The 18280-nt window shown below is 36.6% G+C and overlaps 1 protein-coding gene across 1 annotated transcript in view; it reads right to left on the reverse strand.

Annotated features, from left to right (window-relative positions):
- The window catches only part of NALCN (sodium leak channel, non-selective), a 235677-nt gene that overhangs the window by 109866 nt on the left and 107531 nt on the right, over positions 1–18280 (reverse strand). The window contains exon 11 of the mRNA XM_069879312.1: positions 3836–3967. Coding sequence (XP_069735413.1) covers positions 3836–3967 — 132 coding nt within the window. The remainder of the gene's footprint in view (positions 1–3835; positions 3968–18280) is intronic.

The raw sequence follows: 18280 nt of genomic DNA on the forward strand, positions 1-18280 counted from the left end.
TCAAACCACTAGCACTTAAAAATTTATCAAATGGTTTGCATAACATCTGATTACATTTATACACCTGTCTTCCTGCTGACAGAGCTTGTATTTTTTTACTTCCTTGTAATTAATTACAGGAGAAGATTCAGAATATCTGACTAGAACTTTTTGTTAGGTGTGAAATGTAATGCAATTTTACAGATTTTTTTTTTTTAAAACTGATATCACTTTTTCATTGTGGTAGAGACAGGGTTAAAAGAAATTCACATAAGAAGCCAGGGCAGACTCGCTGAGTAAAAAGAAAGTGTAATGTATGAGCAGCCACCTTCCAATAGGCTGCCAAGTTTGCTTTGGGGAGGCCAAAAAGGAGCTACCAGGAATGGGTTGCTTCTCTGTTGGCTACCTCCCATTCAGTCATTTGGAAGCTTTATGGTATTCATGCTGCCCTCAGCAACATTAACTTTTGCCCGTAGCCCCTTAAAACTTTTTTTACAGAGACAGAGCTCAGTATCAGCCAACACCAAACAGTGACAGACCCAGCTAGTTTTCTTTGCAACTGTGGCTTACTTGGAGGGTGATCAAGCTGTTGTGTAAGATAAAAATTCTTCTGAGCGGGATCAGTGGGATTTAGGGCACAGACTTCCAGCACTTCCCTTGCTACCAGATTTGACACAGCACCTGGTCTTTCCTTTAGCTAGAAGAGGGCAAAGGCTACATAAAGGCAGCAGTGCAAAGGGACTGATTGCAAAAAGAACCTAGGAAGAAGTGTATAGGAGCACCTGGTTTTGAACTCTGTTTGTCAGACGCTTTAAGGCAGTACTTGTAGGAATCTTGCACATCTCCAATAAGACTTCTAGTCTCTAATCTCTTTTAATGTGAAACAATGTGGAAGTTGCATATAAAAACATCCATCATTATTCTGTCTAGGTACTGAGCAGGTAAAGTCAACATCCTCAATAAATCAGTTTGAAGCTCTATTCTTTCCAGGTTCTCAAATATTGCATTGGGGTTTTGAACAATCCTGTTAAAGTCTGATTTTGCTTAATCAGGCTGTCTGATGTATAGAAGTTAAAATATTTGTCAAAACCTCTGATATACTACTGAGCATACAAAATTATGCAACCAGTGGGATCTGGGTTTAAAATTCATTTTTATCTTTTACCTTTTTCTCTTATCTTCGCCTTCTTTTCTCTTGAATCTGTCCTCTCTTCCAACAAAGAAAACATTTTCTTTTTTTTTGGTACTGAGTATCTCAATAACTTCAGTTAGACTGTCACTGAATTTAAGTGGATGTATTTTTACAGTCCTAGGCCACTACAACGTGTGGTCCATAGAACGGACCAAGTGAGCTATTCTCTTAGACATGTCTGCTCCTACAGCCAGCATCTTTCAAGATTACTTCTGGAAAAGCTTAGTCTAATGGAAAATTTAGAGCAACAGCAGTGAACCCTGCTCCAACCAGTCTCTCCCACCAAGGAAACAAACCAGTCACTGTGGAATAATCCGCATTGTTTGAGCATTCAGCCTCTTCAAGGCTCTTAAAAACAATTTCTTTGTATGCCCTGTGCTGCAAAGAACAGTTTTTGCAATAACTGAGTAGGAAATGACACCAGCTTATCAATTTCTCCTGTCTTCCAGGATTTTTTTTTACTCTTTCAATGTTCTGTTACTGTATTTTATACCTCCTCCTAGAATAGACTAGGGGTTTGTTCTTGTTTTATTTTTACAGTGTCTCTAATAAAAGCATCACAGGTAAAAAATCCACAAAAAATAAAACCTTGTGACAAATGGACATCAAAAGATTATATCTTACAAAATACCTTTCTCTATTCTGAACTAGTTTACATTATATACACAGAAATGCAAACACGTAGAATCCAAAAAATGAGACAACCTCCTCACTAATAAATTAGTAATCTGAGTGATGCAGAGACAGAAAAATCTGTCTTTAAGGAAAATCAGATATTGCTTATTGGACAGAATTATAAGACACTAGTCTACATGACACACTCATGGTGAATTATTAAATCCTGGCAAGTATTTCTGTTGGAAAAAACCTCCAAACCCCACATTTGAAATAGATGTGGAATAGTGTTTCTAGCACTGATTAATAAAAGTATAATTATACTATACGTTCAGTGCCAAAATAGAAATAGCACATGCAGCATTTCCTATTTTGAACATAAATAGAATTAATGGTAGTTTGTTAAAAATCCAGGCTCCACTTGCTTTGTCCTGGTTGTACAGCAAATATTCCTACCATAAAAAGTTCATGATCTCAGGCTTTAATGCTGACTGAACTGTTTCCATCTTGGGATATTGTACTGGTTTTGGCTGGGATAGAGGTAATTTTCTTCATTGTAGTTTGCATGGAGCTATGTTTCCTATTTGTGCTGAAAACAGTGTTGATTACACAGGGATGTTTTAGTCACTGCTGAGCAGCACTTGCATAGAATCAAGGTCTTTTCTGCTTCTTCACCCCACCGCACCAGTGAGCAGGCTGAGGGTGCACAAGAAGTTGAGATGGGACATAGCCATAACAGCTGACTCCAGTTGACCAAAGGGATATTCCATACCATATGACATTGTGCTCAGCAATAAAGCTGGGGGAAGAAGATGGACGACAGGGGACACTTAGGGAGATGGCAATACCAATGACAGAGGAATCACAAGGAATACACTGCTATAATGCACTCTAGCCAAGGACTATGTAAGTATCAGAGGCAGGGAATCTGCAGTAACAATAATGCTAGACAGGTGCCAAATGCAGGCAACTGTGACCAACACTTTCAGAGAACTGATCTTGGTGAATTTCAGCACTGGTGACTTTATACTCAGCTAAAGTGGCAATTCAAAGTGCCCATGAAATTAAGTGTTTTTAATAAAGAATGCTACAATGCTAATTTCACAGGAAGAACAAATATCTATTTGAAGCTCTACCTGTATGTTAGTACCAAAGACTTCAAGTATTTTTTTTGTTTAACTTAATTAAATAGTACTAAAAAGACATGTCAGGAAAAAAATGTTTCACAGAAAGGGTCATTGAGCACTGGCACAGGCTGCCCAGGGAGGTCGCTGAGTCACCATGCCTGCAGGTATTTAAAATACAGGTAGACAAAGTGCTCAGGGACATGGTTTAGTGGCAGATAGGAATGGTTGGACTCGATGATCCAAGAGGTCTTTCGAACCTGGTGATTCTATAATTCTATGTAGGCTATGTTCTAGGATTTCTAGTGCACTCTCTACAGTAAAATCCTTGACCAGCTAATGACTCAAGCAGGATCCCTGACAGAATGTCACTTATAAAGCAACTTTTTACCTCCGCTTCACTGGTTCAGGAGGACAGTCTCCTCATTCACCAAATTAATGACTGAATAAATGTTTTTTCTTCAATGTGCTCTTGAGGTTACTGATGCCAGGCTATTTGTGATACTCTTTTGATTATGCTTAAGGACCTTCTTGCAGCTAAGCATGCGTTGAATAAAGATGACACAGGAAGAAGTACTACATTCTTTAAAGAGAGTGTTTTGTCATTTTTTTAAAGTTAAATTCTTCTGGATGGTACATTCCTGCTAGAGAAAGATAGCAACTCAGCAGCCAAGCACTGCCTACAGATGCTTAACTTTAGCCTCAGCTCATTACCACTGACATTTTGTTTGAGGAAATTACCTTTCAGAAGGTTGTAAGATACAGCTGTCAGCAATTGTCAGACAGAGGAACCTGAACCAGTTAGCAATGAATTCTTGGAATGCTTAAGGGAATAATAAAATTACATACTAAAATGTGCTTGACATTCACATTTTCTACTTTAGATTATCTTGAAAAATATCCACAGTCATTTCAGCATACTCACCTCAGCTAGGTAAAATTCATCATATTGTCTCTTAAAATTTTCTCCTTTGTAGTAGTTACTAGCAGCAACAATCACATCTACAGCCACCATGCTTAGTATGAACATATGGAACACGGATGACCTCATCATTTTCTGCAAAAGAGATAAACCACATGCATTATAAATTTTTATTACATTGTCAAAACATAATCAACCACAATTAACATGCTTTTATAAAGCTTCTTTACATAATTTTAATTTAATACTATTGAAAATATATTCTAATATGTTGCTTTAACTGTTTTATATACACAAGTTGTTTTTTTACTTTTCAGTTTTTTATTTGTCAGTTGTCTACTTACTAACGGTTTATAATTTAATATGATATTCATTGCTTCAATGTATTTTTAAACCATGAACTATACTTCTAACTACTCAGTTGCCCTTGGTTAATACCCCTTCATCATGACTTAGTCATGCAGATCTTAATATCTTACTGTCATGGAACAAGTACATAAATTTTATCTTGTGCATTGCCTGTTCTCAAGAAAGACAAGTAGTATGGAATTCATCTGGTATCAAACTATTGCCTAAAACATATCTACATACAGTAGATATGCACATCTGGGCCAATGGACTGTGAAGTACTTCACAGATAATTCAAGTATCTGTGCATGTAATGCTTTGTGACTTTGCTGCTGCAGTCCCACAAGAGACGAGAGAGACATCTCCTTGCAAGATCCTAGACTTCACAATCTCACAGTCATTGCAAACAAGACTGCTCCTGAACCTAACAACCTGACCAGAACCTCCCTGCTTGTAAGTATGAGATCCAGCCAGAACACCTCATCAGCTCACTTCTTAGGAAGTTGCTATCACTGCAATCCAGAAATCTGCATTGTTTCCTGCAGTGTTGCACTTCTGGCAGAAGGCTGGATGGGGCCTTGAGCAGCCTGATCTAGTGGGAGGTGTGCCTGCCCATGGCAGTGGGGTGGAATTAGATGATCTTTAAGGTCCCTTTCAACTTAAATCATTCTATGATTCTATGATTCTATGATTCTATGATATCAGAGTGATTGCATTACCTTAGGAGAATCAGAGCCTGTCACTGTAAAGATGTTATGAAAGACTGCAAAAATTAAGTAACACACTATTTAACATTTGTAAAGATATATTAACAGGTTAGAAGATTCATATATGCAGCTATAAAATACTGGCTTGGTATTGAGTAAGTGAAGGTTGCTATGTTGACAAACTATTGTCCACATTTACATTTTATGTTTAATCCTGCCTGGAGCTTAGGGTCTTGACCAACCTACTTTTCATACTACTGTTTTTTTTGTGATTAAATGAGAACACAATACAGTATGTATGGGAGGCTGTTGGCTTCAGACTTTTAGCAAAGACTTGTTCCTGTCTGTAGGATAATTCATCCCCTGTTGATTTCCATTGCTATTTTACAGTAGTTTACTTAAATTGAAGCTGAGTAGAGACTAAGCACATATTTTCAAGTATTCAGCTAACAGGACTACCTCTTGTCTCCTAACACCTGGACTTCCTATGCAAATCACCCATAGCACTGAAGTCAGAAGACAGCTCAGCCCTCCTTATGCAAGCTGGCTTCGTTATGACCTTAGTGGCAAAAAATAGTTGCATATTCCAAACTAGAAAGAGAAGCTGACAGTCAGAAATGTACAGAACAATGCCCAAAGTGCAATGAAGTTGCCAAAACAGAGTAGCTAAATGAGGTCTTGCTTTTATTTTTAATCCACAAGGTAAGCTATAAGAATACAATAATTAAAGATAGAGCTGCTGGTGTCAATCATGCATTGTCATGGTGTGATTCAAAACAAGTAGCATAGTATTTGTTACATTTCTACTTCACACAAGTTCTAAACAGATAGTCTCTCTGCATATTTTACACTGCATTTTTAATACTGTCAGAAGTTCCTTCATAATAATAAAGTATTTTGCCTCAATTGTGAAAGGAATTACTAAAAGAAACCAGTAAGTGAGGCTGTGAAATGCACTTTTCTCTCCCTTCGGAAAAAAAAAACCAAACACAACAGGGAAGTAAAATGGTAATACAGGAAGAACAAAAATGCATAAACTGCCTTAGTATACATGTAAATACATGCACACTTTTTCATGCAATCTGTACCTTTGGATACTCATTGAAAGATTTTCCAGTGGCATATTAAATGCTGGAAAATAAATTGCAATAACATAAATAATGTCCTAAGCATACTATGATGTGGCAAAATTCAGTAAAACTTCTTGTTGATTACTAAGGGCCGCCTTCCCACCTCAACTGAACTGAAAGGAGATGATTTATCTAATGAGCATATTATGTTGGCATATCACAATTCAACATCAAGATAATAAGGCAGGAAGTTCAGATGGGATACAAGCTAGACATAGGCTAATAAAGGCAGAAACAGCTGGCTTAGGCTACAAATTAGTAGATGGTGGTGGCAGGTGACATGAAAAGCACCATGTTGCCGGCAGAAAGACAGAGACCCCATGGGGCCAGCAAAGTGGAGGTATCTGAGTGAATACACATGCACAGCAAAATCACTATGCTGAGGAGACCTCAAAAAATAAATTTATTACTTTCAAATCCCAGGACTGGCCTGCTCATGTGGACTAGATTGGCATCCACGTTTCTTAATTTTTTCTACAGCATGTTAGAATCTAGCTGTTTCTTGTCATGAACGTTATGCATGATTAGCAGCTTTCCTGTTGGCCTCTTGGAGACAGACTGCAACATCCTTAGGAGATCAGTCACAGTGCTCTACTCCATACACCTACTGTGCTCAACTTTCTCCCTACTTTAATCTTAGTTTGTTCTTTCTGCATCACTGAATTTTAATTTGGATTTGTACCCTTGAAATAGTTCAACTGCATCTCTGCTTTAATGTCTGATGATGAGAGTTCACCATCTCTTTACACATTTCTGTATGTAGAATGAGGTCTAAGTGAAAGCTGAATTTAGCCCACAGCACTTGCCCTAGCCTTAAAAATCATTTTGGATCACCAGATCAGCAGCATGTCATTTGCGTTACAGCCCTTTTCAGAGCACACAGCCATGGAAAATTCTCTGTGCAAACTTGAAAGAAAAGACATAATGCCCTTTTTTGTTCTTGTTTAATATACTGACCCTTTTCAACCCTTGGATGTGTGTTTCTTAAATTGTGTAGGAATAAGATGGAAGAAATGTTCTGATGGTGCTGTCAGCTACTGCCATGGTGGGAAAATTGTATCTAATATTAAATTGCACTTAATATTAGCTGTGTTGAAGAAGTCTCAACTGACCTGCCCTGTTGCTGCCATCAATCAACTATAACAGTGAAGAATTTCTTATGTTTACTATGACTTGTGTCCAATGCTGGCATCTGAGAGATGGGAGGGGCTCTTTATCAGGGAGTGCAGAGACAGCATAGGGAGGAGTGGTTTTAAGTTGAGAGAGTAGAGATTTATATTAGATGTTAGGAAGACAGTTTTTACTGTGATGGTGGTGAGGCACTGGAACAAGCTGCCCAGGGAAGCTGTGGATGCCCCATGCCTGGAGCTGTTCAAGACCAGGTTGCATGAGGCTTTCAGCAACCTGATCTAGTGTGAGGTGTCCCAGACCATGGCAGGGGACTTGGAACAGGAAGATCTTTAAGTTCCCTTCCAACCCAAATCATTCTATCTGGCCTCATGCAAGACGATGACTCTCAGTGTCTAGGACACTGACGAATGTGGATTGCACAGTGTATTAAAGATTCAACGGCCATAAAAAACCCCCAAAACATGACAAACCATTAATGATCGAAATTCTTCCAGTGTTTGGAAACAGACAAAGGAATTGAGGATGTTTTTTGTGCCTAGATGAGAATTTTATAGAAGTAGAAAAGACTTGCAAATACTATTCATTTATTTAATAGTAGGAATGTTCTTATTACAGCTGAGCATCTCTAAATGAAGAATTATATGTAATATCCTGGATTCACCCAAGAACTCAAGTAAGCAGTGACCCCAGAATTGCTGACAGGAGGAGCCTACCTGTGTCACTTAGTGTTATGGAGCTGTCTTCTGTCACTTCACAAGTATTAGAATGGAATACATTGCTTTAATGCTCATTCCACCTTCCTGCGTGGCAGAGGGAGGATGAGTGACATAAACTGGCCCTTGCCAGCTCACTGACAGGGAGAGATTCACAGCAGTTGTCACCTTACACAGCCAGAGCCACATGGGCCCTGGCTCAGGAAAGCAGTCACTAAGCAAACTAGAATAACTGAAGATGGAACTTCATTTTCATTACGCTAAACCCCTTTTGGAGGCTTGAGGCATATATCAGGTCATTCTTTGTACCATCACCCTTTCCAAGGGATTTTTATTTCAAGTCTGTAATAGATCTTGCTTACTAAGGAAACATTTAAGAGACGCAAACTTCCAGGGTCTGACTGACTTAATAATAAAAAGCACATGAGCCATGTTATTCTGATATTACTAGCAAAACTGGCCAGGCTGGTAATGTTTGGTATTTCCATGCGAAACCTAGAAAGAGGTGTCTTCAAAAGGCTCAGTAGTTTTAATTTAGACCTACAGAAATTCAGAACTGCATTTGACAATACTTAACACTCTTGGTGATGGCCTAAGAAGAAAAAAATGAGGACAAATTGTCTTTAGAATAAAAAAATTACTGAAAATGCCCTCAAGCTTATAGTACTGAGCAACACATGGTGAGGATTTGATATGCAGAAAAGTTCTGCTTATTTTGGTGATTTAGTGTGTGAAAAACCTTAGAATGTATAATTGTCAGCCTGGCAGGGTAGTTTTCAGAAGTACCAAACCAATTAATGAACAGTGTAAACATAATTTAACTAAAAGACTTTGATAATCACTATTTGGGTGAGCAGCTTCCCTCTCCGCCTCAGTTTTGATATTCTATCGTTGTGTATTCATCAACACATAACCATAGGAGAATTACAGTTGTACCTGTGTCTGTTTATATTTCAGATTAACAACTCACAAAACAATAACATTTCCTCCTCCACTTCTTTAACTGGGTGACTCAGGAAACCTGCTTACCCCATTTTCATTTTCATTAGCTAGGTCCTGCTAAAAGATTCCAGCCAATCTTCCAGCTACAGCTATTGAAGGTCCCTATACTGGTTACATGATTATTGTGGTTACTTTCATGCTTATTGCTATGTCAGTTATTTATACCTACGTCTACACATTTCTATTGGAAAAGCATCCTTTCTGGCACCTAGACTAGATTTTGATTTGTTTAAGTTATTGTCTAGATGTGTCCAAAAGATTTGGGTGATATTTTAAGACAGTTATCAGAACTGAAAAGATTACATTTGTGCTAATCCAAGTTACGCTCTGTAACTGCACTACAAGTCTCATGGCACATAATGATTTTTTAAAGCCCCATTAGCTGGGGTGATGAAAGCGTCACAGAATGCAGAACACTTGCTCAGAAAAGCTAACAAAGCATGACTTAAGTTCATTACAGCGGCGCAGCAAATAGTAAGTCAAATAAAAAATGAAAAAGTATCGTGAAAAAATATGGTGGCTTTTTGGCAGTTTATTCAGAGCTTGAACCACAATATCTAAAAACATATAGAAGGGATCACAGGTTCTACACAACAGGTCCAGTTTAAGTTGTATGCTTACAATTCACACCACTAAGAAAGTAACCTGGGAAAATAATACAAGGTGCTAGCTGATATAGATTTGAAACTGAAAGCAGGACACACTACATGCCTCAGAAATGATTATAAGTTCTTGGTACTGGAACAAGACTGGAAAGAGCAAAGAAAAGTTGACTTTTAGGATTTTATGCAACATGATTTCTAAAAGCCACTGAGCAAAGATTATGTCTTAGCCTAAAGAAAAGGGCAAGTGTTTTGATCTGATACAGGTTTAACGTGCTTGTGGTGTTTATTTTGTCTCTTTTTAAAAAAAAAAAAAAATGCTTGAAGATACCTTGACTTTGAAAGGAGCTTTAGAAAATCACAGTCTATACACTGCTAATCATAGATAATTCATAGCATGAATAGGCTAAATTTGATTTTCATCTTGTTGGTTAATGGCCATCTGAGCAAGTACAAAATTGTGAAATTGCAGGAAATTTTCCCTTTTGTTTGCAGAACATTGTAGAGCATTTTACAAGCTGTGTAACTAATTTTTGATAAACCATTTTGCTTTCAACTTACTTTATGACTGCCTGACAAAGATACGCTTGTAAGGAGAATTTAGCAAATTATTCTCATGCTCTGAAATAGGAATATTTCTGAAAATTATTAAGCATTAACCACAAATTTTAAGAGAACAAGCTTTTTAATGTATTACATTGATGCAGTTATAGGTCCGTGTTGGACATTAATAAACACTATAAATCTGAGGTATTATCTACTGTATTTGAGAGGAACTTCCAGATGCTAGACAAATTCAAGAACTGCAAATTCATTGAGGAAACAAGGTGAAGAGAGATTTAATTAAAGATGCTTAACAAGGTGGCTTTCAGATACTTCAGAGAAAATAAGTCAGTAGTCTCAACTTGGATGTTATTAACTTTGGTGATGGCAGAGAGGCAGTCTCATCTTTCCCATATGGGCCACCTGTCCTAGTGCAATGAGAATAGGGTGATTCTTGACCAGTTTAGTCTGCAGAGACTTGCTTTAACCTCGTTATGATACAGAGGGACTTCTCAGGGTAGTAAAGTAGTAGAGATGAATGTAAAGACCTCTTAAGATCCATAGTCCAATGAAAAATCTCCTTGGAAATTCTAGTTACTTTAAGATCACCTTAGCATAAAGAACCATTGTTACCAGTCACAGGAGATAATACAGAGCTATTGTGATATTCAGGAGAGCATAATGCTCCCCCTAACCCAAATAATATCATAAATCTTACAAGTTTTAGAATATGCAATTGGAAATGTTTCTGTAAATCTTATCTGGCTGCAGCAGAGCTGACACTGGCCTGGCAGAAAGAGCAGCAGAGAGAGTAAACTGTCCTAGCTTGAGAAATATTCTACACCTTCTGCTTTACTGTGCTTCTATCTTCTACCTCACTTGATTAGTATGTAAGCACTGTATCAAATTAAGTGTTTTTACAGGGCCTTCTAGGATGTAGCCTGAAAATAAGCTGGAAATGGGACTATTACTGAATAACAGCAACATTTCAGGTCATGCAAATATAAGTTATGATAGTAAGCGTAGTCCTGTCTCTTTTGCTACCACAATACGTTTTTTAAAGCAAACACCATTTTCAGGTTATTTATAGCTAAAATCATAGAGAAATCAGCAATTGCCAAGGACTATCTCCCAATAGTCTAAATTTCCCTGTAATATTTCAAGATACAAGCAATTCATGGACCTGTCACATTGCCCTATACTCTCCTGCATTTATTGCAAAGCAAATTCTAATTTAAAAATAAAGAAAACTACTTAAAAAAGACAAACCAAATTCTGGTTGAAGGAATGAAGTAAAGTCAATAGCACAGGAAAAAAAGCAAATATACACATAGGAAATCAACAAATGGAAATAATCATAGAAAGCTGACTGAAGAGAAATGAAAGTAAGGTACGGCTTTTCCAAGTAACCAGACTTAAAAGGCAATAGCTTCTGTCAGAAATTAGATACTTTTTTCCCCTTACATCCTATATTTGATAGACAAAGTACTATTTCTGCTACAGGGCTAAGGATAAGAGTTGCAAATGGCTCCTTCAGACTAGCTGCATCCTGTTAATTTATACCCTGCAATAACAGAACAAAGCAATAGTACCAGCACACTCCTGTACACCTCCTACTAACAGTAGCCACTTTTCTCCTCCCACAAACTTCTAACAGAACAGTCAAAAAGAGAAATGGTGACTACTCTGCCCTAAAAATCCATTAAATAATGGCTTCTTTGAAACTAAATGAACCTCCCCCTCACCAGTTTATAAATCAGCTAGCACAGATATGTCATTTTCTTTGTAAAAAGATAGAGAGGAAGTAAGCAGCCTTTCAGTGCCTGCAATCTGACTTGAGAAATGGAGAGCAGCAGCTGCAGCATAAAAGAAACCTAAAAATACTATTTAAATTGTTCATGATAACAATAATGTGTACAGATTGTTACCTTCCCCTCAGATTTCAGAACTGTTAGTATCATCACCTCAGCAGTAATTTTCTTAAAGCTACATACTAGGAAATGCAAAGCAGAAACCAAATAATACGAATACAAATGTTACTCTTTTCCACAGCTCAATTCAGAAAATGTAATGAGACAAAATAATCATTGCTTAAAACCTGAAATGAAAAAGGCCAAATTAATTCTTGGTGTATATCTAGTGACTTCATCTAAGCTCTAGGGTTGAAGTGGACCCTGTACTTTACTACAGTGCTATTAATAACCTACCTGTCCTATATGGATTAGTATGCTCCCTTGCACCATAGTACTTTCAAGTAAAAAAGTCTTGAAGTTCTCCTTTCATAATAAAAAAATACTCTAAATTTGCAATCAATAACTTGATCTCTTAGCAGTAACCTCAGAATCTGAATCACAAAGCACAGTAATAAATGCATTTAGCATCAGGTATAGGAAGAGGTATAGACCCAATTTAACACTTCCACCTGGTTATACTATATACCACATATATAAAAATGTATTAAAACCCCCAGAGTATTATAAAATGGTTGGATTGCAATGGACCTTTAAAGATCACCTAGTTCAACCTCCCTGCCATAGGAAGATGCACCTTCCTAGACAAAATTTCTCAAAGCCCCAACCAACCTGACTTTGAACACTTCCAAAATACATGTACACATATGTACACACATACCTATATGAATATATAAGTACACACTTACAGGGTAGGCCAAATTTATAACTGATCTCTGTCAGTCACATTGTAATGGATGAATTCAACAGTATTAATCTACATTTTCTAAATTTTTCCCTGAAAACTCAAGTTGTTTCAGTATCTGTATTATAACTTTTTATTTACATATGGTTTCTGAACCCTTTAGATATATTCGTCTATTTTATCTGTGTCACCAATGTTGACATTTACTATGTATATTTTATTTTGAAACTATGTTAACCACAACAGGAAAAAACCATTGCAATGTGCTTACTGTGCAGTGGGACAGCTCCATCTCTAACACTAAATCTATTTGCTATTATTCAGATCTGTACCATGTCTGAGTTGTGGTAAGTAGTATGTTGTTTACTCCTTCAGAAGCACATTAAATATAATTTCGAGGAGTAATTGATTACTACTTGTGCTTCAATCTTCCCCCAATTTGCAGCAAAGGTGAGTGAGCAGAGAAAGAATTTGGAACCTACTTGCTATGCAATTTTTTTTTCATGCCTTCAAAATTTCCAACAATTTTCCATTAACACTGGTTCCTTGAATTATATATCTTTGAAGACCTCACCTGGGATGCCTTCCTGAAATTGCTTCAGTAGGCTACTTACTCTTTCAATTTCATTTCAATTGAAGATCAGTGTCTTTGAAATGTCATTTATGAACCAGATGGGAATCAGCCATTCTCATTATCTCTGTTATAGTCATTTTCTTTAGTCTTTTATTTCTCAATTCATTAGAAACATGTTCGTTTTATGTTATTGCGTTAGCATTCAAGATTTATTAGCTGCTTTATAAATATGAATGACAACATTGCTCATTATAATGAGTAGCTCATGAGCTGAAAAGGCAAAAGATGGTAACGTAAGTATTGCACCATGTTCTCTGATTTGTATTTACTCAGGTTCATCATGAAATCCTTCAGAATTCATGTTATTATTTTTAGTATATTGGTTTATTCATGCACCAAGACAGGTACAGCTGAGCTACAGAGGCGGTAAATACACTGCCTGCCATTCCCTTTTTGCCCTCTCGCAGTTGAAACCACCTTCCCAAGTATTTGGTGAGGCACTGAAACAGATTGCCATGGGAAGTCATGGATGCCCCATCCCTGGAAGTGTTTAAGGCCAGGCTGGATGGGGTCTTGAGCAGCCCTGCATAGTGGGATGTGTTGTGCATAGGGGGGTTGGAACTAGATGACCTTTAAGGTCCCTTCCAACTCAAACCATTCTAGAATTCTATGATTCTCTTTAGCCCGCATCAGTATCAGCATGACTCCTTTGCTGTGTTGCTCATATTAAAGTTGGTATATACTAATTCTACACAGACTTTGTAGAAGAAATGTCTTTTCAGGGGGAACCCAAGCTCAGTGCTGTACCCATGTGCTTCAACCCACCTCTCCTCACAACAGTGTTCACATTCCATGAGCAACTCGTGGGTGTTTTGATGATAGTTTAAAGTGACAGAGAACAGAAGAGAGTTAGCACTACTCAGAATGAGTTGGAGGACTGGAAACAAATTCTGCTGTTAGAAAAACTTTAGGGCATATGTTCTAGTGCTTTTAAGCTCGTGAGAAAACATTCGGAGCATTTCAGGATAAGCAGAAATTTAGTCTCTATTTGCCAGCAACTTCTTTTACATGCATGAAGGACCATTTTGAATCCCAAACTACTCCTTGTTTCTTACATACCGAGGAAGTACTAACTGTATGATTAAAAAAACAAACAAACAAACAAAAAAAATTAAAATAAAAAGAGGGGAAATAATTTTCTTAATTTTGAAGAAATGATGGTGAAAAAAACTAAAATGAAATCCAAATCCTTCAAGGGTTTTCTGACATAGAAACTGTAAAAGATATGTCCCTCTAAATAATTTCTTTTTTTGCCATCAAAATATATGCGTGGAAGCATTCAGTTCTCTCTTTGGACATCTTGCTGTCACTGTTTCCAAACAGCATGAAAACTTGAAAAATAAGGTTCTAAGAAAGCAGTTCTTCAAGGAAGGAAACATTTTCTTTAGTGGCTTTTCTTTTGACTATTATTGTATTTTTCAGTCAAAGAGTAAGAAAAAAACCCTTCCTTCATGGAGAAGTTCTATATTCCACTACAGCTTTTTACCTCCTCCTAGTTCTTATTGCAGCTTTTTTTCTTACTACAATGATTGCTGTAGCATGTGTGCTTTGAAATCTTTTAAGAGATTGAGCTGAATTTCAGTGCTTTTGCACAGCTCTTGTATTGTTGAGCTGCTTAAAACTTACGAAAGTATTTGATCAGCATTAGAAGTAATAGAATACTTCATTTCTTTGATAACTTCCCTTCTGAAAAAAAATGTCAAATGTGTGCTTTAGGCAATTAAGACAACTCTACTCAGGATTAATGAAAATCTTTTCCTGGGTCAGACTGGCCATTTGTACTGATTATTGTTTGCAATGCCTTGTCTAACAGAGTGCATTAATCTTCTTGGTTACCATATGTGGTGTACTTGTCTTGGGAACACAGTGTACAGTACAATTCAGACTGGCCATAACTATCTCCCTTAAAATAGTTTTGCTCCAGGTCTTTATCACTTTCCTACTTTTTCTACTTTTGTGTGCCTGAACGATGTAACAAAAATTTTACTCCATGCTGAAAGGCTTGGATAATTCAGAGATAACTAGTCAGATATGTGATGGGAAACGTAAGTAACATGCCCATCATGGTACAATACTCAAACCCTGATTTTTAGAAAAAAAAAATGTTTTCCAAAATTAAGTTACTTGGCTATATAAATAAATCTTAAACAATTTAATGGAATTCCCATCTCTTGATTAGAGCATTTTCCCTGCTTAATTTAATTACCACACTTTAAAACTTGTGATTTACATATAAAAGCAGGAATTACTTTGAAATAAATCAAATGCGCATTAAAGAAGTGATCAGATGAATAATTAGAAGGAAAAAAAGGCTTTTTTTTCATTTAGACTTAAAACCTACTTTCTAGTAAAGCAGTTTGTGCTCAAACAAAACACACAGACGGGAATCATTGGAGTATTTTCTTCTAACTGAAATAGTGCTGGAAACTGCTGACAACTTACAGGCTCTGTTTTATTGAGCTGGGTGACAGCAGAGTTAAATAGAGATTTTCACTGCCGTTAATTTGGAGGGCAAGAGGCAGTGATTGTGTATGTACCTCCTTTTAATTTTTTTTACAAAGCATCTGCACTCCAGCTTTAACAGCTAGACTACTTTTACTGCAGTCAAGCTGTGATATCCCTTCACTAAGGTATAATCAGCATCGTACATCTGTCTAAACAAAGAGATATGGAAAAGCAACTCAAACTAATATGGCTTGTACAAAATAAAGTAGCAACTCAGAAGGAAAATAAGTTGATTCTAAGGTCAAAGAATTGCACATTTCTAATTGCTTTCCTGTCACAGGTAGTAGCACAAAAATTATTTCCCCGCTTTATAAAAAGGTCATGAAATTATGGGTGGATTTAGACTGGACAACACAGGAATCTTGTTGTGTAAATCTGGAGTCATAGGGTATAGGAGATTGCAGCCTTCCGGTAATTTTGAAGCTCAGCTCTCCAAATTCAGTGAAACTCAAACTTAGTTGGGCAATTGAGTGAGCAATAAAATAGCTCTTCAGTTTCATAACCAAACACAGAAGTGACTCGTAATGGTAATTTTCAATAACTTCATGCTTCAACATTGCTAGCTCCCTTTTATAAGATGTGGTTTTAGGAAATTTATTTAAAGCAAGAGACCTAAGAGAGAGAGATTGTCTCAAGCCAAACTTTTGCATCATTAATCCAAATTTCAGTCCTCTTTCAAAATCACTTCCCCTCCAAAAATAATCCAAAGCAAACTACAAAGAATCTTCTAGAAACCTGCACACCATTTCCATTCTTTTGACCGTTTTTCCAAATAGGATTAAGAAGATTTAAAAATGTAGATGCCATATAAAAAGAGATAAGCATAATGTGCAGTGTTCATAACCATGGCATTCTTAGGGAATAAGACCCAGCAGATTCTTCAAAAGGTAAATCAACAGATGCACCAAGTGCAGATATCAGTGAGCCTTCTTTCAAAGGCTGGGAGATGGTGTGTGCGGGGGTACAACTGCACTTTTTGGACTCCTTTCACCATCAAAACTTGCTGGAGCTTCTGCTTATCTACATCCAGCAAACCAGAAGAGCAGTTTAGCTGCTGGTAGAGCTGATTGCAACACTAACAGTTTTAGCGTCACCTAATTAAAAAGCTGCTTTGCTGAATGCTGCTAGAGATGGACAGAATTACAGCAAAATAATTGGGATTGAGAAATCAGTAAGGTAATGTGTGGTTTTTGATGAAAGTGACAAATTCTGGGTATGTCCTCAATCCTGAGAAGTGACATAGATAGAAAGAAGTTGATTAAGTATGGGAGAAGACAGAAAATATATAACTTGCCCTTCCTACAAATTCTTGAACTCTTATGATGGTCTTCTCCCTATAACTCGTCCTTCCAAAAATTATTCCTATGATGTCGTTTATGAATTTTCCTTTCAGAAACACTTACCTGATTTGAAAGCACAAAGGGTGGGAATTAAGAAATCTTATCTTCCCATCAGGGGAAGGATGGAAAAGCAGAACAAGTGCAAAGGAGAAAAAAGGGCCATGGAGAGCCCATCAGAGTAAGTGACAGAATTGTGGGTGGCATTAATAGGTGAATTTACGTGAGCCTCTCCTGCTTTTCAACTGATGAGTGCAGTGTTTGCCTAAAAACATAGAACATTAAATCAAGTTGGGAACTGAGAAGAAAGAAAATTAAATTTAAAAAAAGTTTGCCATCAGCACATACACAGCTGTTTCTAAAAGTTTAATTAATAAAAAAAATCTATATTTGTGAATTGATTTTGATATATATTAAATCAAACTGAAGCAGCTAATTAGTAAACTAAATCTCTTCTGGTCTGTATGTTAAGAGTTTCTATTGAAGTTAACTTCAAAGGATTTCTTTAAAAATATGAGCATCAAACATTTTTTGAACAACAAAGGAATATCCTTTGATAGGAAAATGCTGTTGTCCTATATTTGTAAGATATAATTCTTATTTGATAATTCTCAATGGAATTATAAGGTATCTCATAAGACTTGAGGAAAGGAGAAGGATACTGTAATTAAATGATAAAACAAACTAATAACATAAGTCTGACAATATTGATGCAAGTTCTGCAAATTTAGATATTTCCTCATTTAAAGATCATATTATATGACATATTAAAGATATTATTTTTCCAAGGAAGATCTACAGCACTTTAAAAAATGGTCACTTATAATATATATCTTGAAGTAATAGTTCCATTTATACAGTCATCCCTGAAAAACAGGAAAACATAGAAATTCCAGCCATTTAATATTCACTAGGTTTATATGACTTTGATTATATCAAGTGTTAGGAAATTTATTTATCTTTACTGAAAACCATCTCTTTAATTATGGCCACTGAAATACATCCAAAACTGAGGAACTATTTATAAGACATTGTGAGATACACACTTCCTGTGTATTTTTATCTTTAAAGGGAACCGTTGTCACTAACATACTGCAGTACGCTGAATTAATATGCTATTCTAAATACCAATGAAGTAGAG

This window comes from Phaenicophaeus curvirostris, chromosome 1, assembly GCF_032191515.1.
Source record: "Phaenicophaeus curvirostris isolate KB17595 chromosome 1, BPBGC_Pcur_1.0, whole genome shotgun sequence".
Classification (NCBI taxonomy): Eukaryota; Metazoa; Chordata; class Aves; order Cuculiformes; family Cuculidae; genus Phaenicophaeus; species Phaenicophaeus curvirostris.